The sequence below is a fragment of the Spodoptera frugiperda genome, chromosome 12, assembly GCF_023101765.2.
Source record: "Spodoptera frugiperda isolate SF20-4 chromosome 12, AGI-APGP_CSIRO_Sfru_2.0, whole genome shotgun sequence".
Taxonomy (NCBI): Eukaryota; Metazoa; Arthropoda; class Insecta; order Lepidoptera; family Noctuidae; genus Spodoptera; species Spodoptera frugiperda.
This window is the reverse complement of record NC_064223.1, coordinates 196461-202711: the sequence shown is the minus strand read 5'-3', so window position 1 is coordinate 202711 and position 6251 is coordinate 196461. Positions and strand designations below refer to the sequence as shown.

Here is a 6251-nt window from a genome sequence, read left to right as displayed (position 1 = left end):
GGGATGATGATTACGAAAAATGTAATTAGTCAGTTAATTCGAAATACGACATGTGAATTTAGAATCGCAGAGGGTGTGATTCATGTGAATGCTGCTCACGAGCATAATGCGTGCCCATTAATGTACGTAAACCGTGATTTTTAGTTAATTTAGTATGTCTTACGATAGTTATTATAAAAATAAAAACATTATAATTACAAATATCTACACACCTTTATTAATCCACAAACAATTTAAGGAGAAAAGCAAGTTCTATAGAAGAACGGATCAATATCCAATATTGTCAAAGGATATTCGACTTCGGGGAAATACAACGGGTATCTGTTGTCACAACCACATTGGGACAAACATTGGCACACTGGCGACGGCTGTTGGTCACAAACATTGCAAACGTTGGACAGATCTCTGAAGCAGTTGCAGGGGGCGCCACAGTTGCATGTTGGGCCAATATTGGCGCTGCAGCCGCACATGTTGGTGCACGGTGTAGTTGGCAGCATGTAGGGGTCTCGGAAACAGCAGTAGGCGGTTGCCATCTAGAAATTTCGATAAATATAAATTATGTTTTGACTCTTAACTATCTCGAAGCTCGACCAGTGATAAGACTGAAGATAAAATTGGGTCTGATACATATATGTATAGCAATAGTATAGTGGCGTGTAGAGAATCGCAATCCCATATTCACTTGTACATACAAGTATTACTGATATTAATGTATCTAAAAATAGTTTTACTGTAGTAGAAGAAGAAACTATTTCTGCACACCAGACTTCATACCATTCCTTAAATTCAATAACAAATTACTTTGAAAAAATAACTAAATATATAGAAACTTATAACAATGCTTGCGTTGTGTGAATGAGGTTACCGGAGGTCCAATTACCCCCTTCCCAATCTTCCCGATCCCTGATTCCCCAACAACCCTTAAATTCCTAACCCCCAAAAGGCCGACAACGCACTTGTAACGCCTCTGGTGTTTCGGGTGTCTTTGGGCGACAACGATTGCTTACCATCAGGTGATCCGTCTGCTCGTTTACCGGCTTATACACAATAAAAACTATACTACCATGAAAAAACTTACCTGACAAAAATATAGAACCAAAGCTAAGAACACTAAATTCTTCATTTTTATTTCTGTACCTAGACCACAAAATAACAGAGAAATGTATGCAAGCACTAGAAGAAGTATCTAGAAATAATGTCACACTGTGTGCCCTATATACAATAAAATGTCCTATATATAATATTTCACATAATCTGCTGATTTGTTTGTGTCAAGCAAAGCAAAGTACATGTCTAGTTGCATGGTTCCGCACGTTTATAAATTTTTTGAAACTATGTTTTATTTACTTTATTTTCGATTGGTTTCTTTACTACTTTATTTTTATAAATTAAAATGAAATTATAGATATTAAAGGCATTAAACTAGAACACTTTATAATAGGGATGATGACTGGGTAAGAAAATTAAAAGTCTAAAGTCCGTCAGTTCTTTAAGTAATGAAAAAATATTAGACACGTTTTTTTATAATTTTTCGCCTAAGTAAAAATACTTAGAAAGAAACAGGAATCAAAATTTAACAAAATATGTGTAATGTTTTAAAATAATCTACAAGACGGAGATTATAATAAAAATTAGACATCTACCCTAATAAGGTATCTCAACTTATACATTATATAATATTCTCCCCATTAAATAGTTCGATATTGTGATTCAAACTTACTTAACTTAATAAATTTTAATAAATCAAAATAATCACGCATGTAAGAAAAATTACCAAAATTGACTACCATAATCCCCCTTTATAGGTCTTGCTTGATTGATAGCTAGATATGTCCAGTATAATGGACTATAGGCTTGAAGGGAGTTCACCCGAGTTAGCCTTTCGACCTACTGAGCCCAGACTCACACATCATCCAAGATAATCCAAATTTTATGAAGATAAATTATTATTAGCGTACATATTAGAGTCGATGTTTTCTTTTCAGTACACGTAGGTACCTAATTTGCTTAAATTACGGTTTTTGTAATAAGATTGTAGAGTGATTTCACATAGGTATACCTGCATATCATTCATCATTTGAAACAATTACATCATGTTTATTATTCACATTCTTTTTACGGAATAGGGTGCAAACGAGCATACGGGTCACCTGATGGTAAGCAATCAGCGCCGTCCAGGGACACCCGCAACGCCAGAAAAGTCTCAGGTGCCTCGCCGGCCTTTTAAAAAGGAATAGTAGAAGTTACGGGAGACAGGTGCGTTGCCGACCTTTTAAAAAGAAATAGTATTTACGGGAGACAAGCGTATGTATTATTTACAGCAATTAGCATATACCTCAGATATAAATAAATAACTATTGTGACTATTGTGTAATAATATGACAAAAATAAACATTTTCCGCCACACAACTTCTTTCACCAAGGATTTCTTAGATTCACTGCGGAACCCTATTATAACATTAGATATTTCGAAAGTGAGTGAATTTCGTAAAATTAATTAAACTAGGTAAGTGCGGTGCAGTTGGTCAAGCGATAAGTAGTGTTTACAGAAATATCACGTCCGTACTGTATATGTAGTATGTCGTCACCATATGTTTTGCTACTGATAAGATGTTCCTATGAACACATGCTAAGACGGTGTTTTTATTAGATAATTTTATAAAATAACACATGTTCAAAAATAAAACCTTTTAGAAGTGTGAGTAAATATAGTCGAGTGGTCGCAAGAGCAATGGCAATCAATGCCGCCAAGCAATGCTGCCGGGCGATTCTCAGTAGTAGCATTGGAATTGTGCCCAGTATATGGCAATTATAGGCTTACCTCCTAATACATGGGACTTATAACACAAATGGTGAAAAGTGAGTGTACATTGTACAGTGGTATTACGTGCCCTATTGTGCACCTTGGCCTACCTCATCGAGGATAAAAGGCGTGACGATAGGTTTTATTCCCCCTTAAAAACAAGCATACACATCCCAGGATACCGAAATAAATAATCTTTGACATTTATAACATTTTTTTATAGACTTTCTCCGAACCTAATTCATACCTATATTCTAGGAACGTTTCATATTACTATACATAGTACTAGTACAGCGAATAATAGTCAATCAAATTGAAACTTTCTGGAAAGTGGACGGCAACTTAGGTATCAAAATGAAAGTCCCTATTGTCCCGGGCACACAATGACCCGGGCAGTGCCGGCGTAAGGGCCACTGATGCCCCGGGCGAAAATATTGCGGCGCCCACTTGAGGGAAGCAATATCAAATGTTAGTTTTTTGCTGAAAAAATATGCATATGCCCAGAGCGTAGAGCACAGTTCTGAGGGTTTGCACCAGGAGAGGCAAGAGACTCCAACTTCAGACCTTGGCGCCCCCCAGAATTTGTCGCCCTGGGCCATCGGCCCATCACGCCCCCTAAAGCCGGCACTGGACCCGGGATTCTGATAAATTGGGACCCTATTAAACTTGAAATATGGATTGTTTTAATATGTTTGTTATGTAAGTATTGTTTATGTTTTATCAAATAGTTATTAACGTGAGCAGGGATGTGTGAAGGGTCGGAGTTAATGAGATTCATTGAAATGAGGTGGCTTTTGAATTCGTATGTTATTTATAATAGTAACAAGTAATACATGAAAACATATGTTTTATGTTAAACAGTTCGATTTGTAGGCATATACATTTATACATATATACATTATGCTTTTGCCATTCATCAAGAAAAGAGTTTGTAATAAAAATCAGATTGATCTCTCGCCAGGAAGGGAGAGAAATTCCAATTACTAAATATAAGCCAAACAAACAAATAGGTCAAGTTAAATAAAACCGTTTAAAAAAATACATACATACATAACCTCACGCCTGTCTCCCAAGGGGATAGGCACACACAATGGAACGCCGATTGCTACGAATCTTACATACACTCTTTCGCTTCATCAACAGTCATCAGTCTTTTCATGCATGCTCCAACTCCAACTTTTATGCGGCAACATTTAATTTGGCCCTTCTTTAATTCATCGCCAATCTGAGCGTCATATGTCCGCCTAGGGTGCATAAGCAAGTGCCCAAATTATATCTAAGGAACATACGAGATAGTCTGAAAGCAACATACGAAATAGTCTGTCTATTTTTTTAATTTAAACATGTAATTATGTAAGCTACCTAGGTACAAACAACATCATCACACAGAGACATTTAACTCTCCGAACTGGCCACCGTAACAGCTCACTGCATACGACGGACAGGCAAGTTTCACGGCCACACTGCCGTGTTAATTAAACGCGCCATTGTTTCAACGTCAACACGCTCACGGCTGAAACTGAAGCCTGATTACGTCGACTTGTATGATACAGTTCAAAACAAGGTGTACTAAATTGATGTGTACCTTTTTTTAAGGGAGAAAATCATCCAATGACTTCTCCCGCTTTGGGCGAGGCGAGAGGGAGTGTCAGACTCTTACTGACTAAAAACCACCCCGTACCTAATCCTGCTTTTCGAGTCGGAGTCCCGGTAACCCTGCTAGGCCGCAGCTCCGGAAATTGAGGTATACCCAGATATTTAATAGGTTTCGAACTGTAAAGTTAAGTCCTAAAGTTTAAAATGTGTGCGGCAAATAAAGTTGAAAGTGCAATTGATTTTTGGGTGCGTTTACAAACATACAAATTCACATACACATGACACCCAGACCCGAAACAACAATTTGTGGATCACACAAAGAATTGCTCCGCAAGTCGCTACACGTTGCGTGGCTGCCGGTAGCCCAGCCACCGAACCAACCGTGCAGTATAGATATACAAAAATGTGCAAAAGTTTATCTCTAGTAAACAAACGAATCAACAGTTAGATAAGTTATTGACATTGGACGTAAATTGGATTCATTTCGAAGTTTTAAAGTAGCTAACTAGCTTTAATCTTAAGTTAGCCTAAAAACTTAAAAAGTCTGCATTTATTTAGCTTATCCTATCTTTTAAAACCTTTACTTTTAAACTAACAAAACATTTTCTTAAACAAATTTAAGTAAAATTGACTTTTTGAATAAAGTTATCTAGTTATCTGGTTAGTTCTTTTAAAACCAACGAAGAAAGAAATGTAAGCTGGTAAAATAATGAAATTGCTTTGCGAAGGAGACATTTTGATATTCTTTTCAAAATGTGAAGCATTTCTGACTACTTTTGAGTACCTATGTAGTTTTATTACAATGGCGCGTGGCTTGGTGGGACCCCGTATAAAAATTTGTTTGCCGTTTCTTTTTTTTAAGGGGAATATCACCCAATGAATTTTCCCGCTCGGTCTATCAGGCATCAAGGAAAGGAGTTACCAATGCTATAGACGTTAATTTTCCTAAAGATGTTTCCAACTTTTGAACGCATACTTTACGCGGAATAAAAAAGAATTTATTATTTGGACTTTTGTTATGTCTAAATTGAAATAAAAAATTAGGAAGATTTTATTTTTTCGCGTATCTGCATTCACCATTTACACGTTGGGGGCCCCGTAGATTTATTTTTGATTTCAGTGAATTATTAAATTAAATCTAAGTAAATAAAATTATAATTAAATTAAGATTGTTCCATTGCAGAGGCATAGGCCTCGATTTGTGCATGATTGATACGGCTATAAAATTTTTCGTATCTTTAAACAAGGAATACGCTCCTATCGTTTGTTAATTACAATTACAAGTGAATGTTTCTTATCGCCAAAAATCCTAACACATAAACCACAGGCGTTGCATTCTACATAAAATAATTTCAGTGTCATCCTCCCAAGACAAATCACTACCTATCCCAGCCATTGTTATAGCCCACAGCCCCACAGGTGGTACAGGTAGACTCCCCCCTCCCCCCAGCACGTCGTACAACGCAATCCAATTTACGTCCACTTTGAGTAATTTGCCAAGATTTGCAGCGGCCAGCTAACAAGATTGGCTCTTGAATACAAATGTTTTAACTAGCTTAAGTGGCTCTTATAAAATAGAACAGAACGGGATTTTTCTTACGTTTTCTTTAAATAAGCTGAATTGGTAGTTAAATAGTTATTCTTACGATTCGAAGATGGAAGTCGAGATCGTTTAATCTTAATTTAGGTTTTAATTAAAAGTTGTTGTATAAGTTTAGTTATTTGTTCTACTTATCGCCATTTTTAGTGCTAATTCATTTGTCACTCTGTGAACATTCTGGATTGTTAGAATTAGAAGTTACTGTAGTAAATACAATCGTTATTACTCTTGCTTTCAAGACCAGTTTAGTGA

General features: G+C 36.5%; 1 protein-coding gene across 1 annotated transcript; it reads right to left on the bottom strand.

Annotated features, from left to right (window-relative positions):
- Positions 1 to 201: 201 nt before the first annotated feature.
- On the bottom strand, positions 202 to 1227 carry LOC118262940 (uncharacterized). Its single transcript, XM_035574646.2, has 2 exons — positions 1079 to 1227; positions 202 to 533 (listed from the first exon to the last, which is right to left on the bottom strand). The coding sequence occupies exons 1-2, from the start codon at positions 1121 to 1123 to the stop codon at positions 234 to 236; spliced, it is 345 nt and encodes a 114-aa protein (XP_035430539.2). The 5' UTR covers positions 1124 to 1227; the 3' UTR covers positions 202 to 233.
- Between the last annotated feature and the right edge of the window lie 5024 nt (positions 1228 to 6251).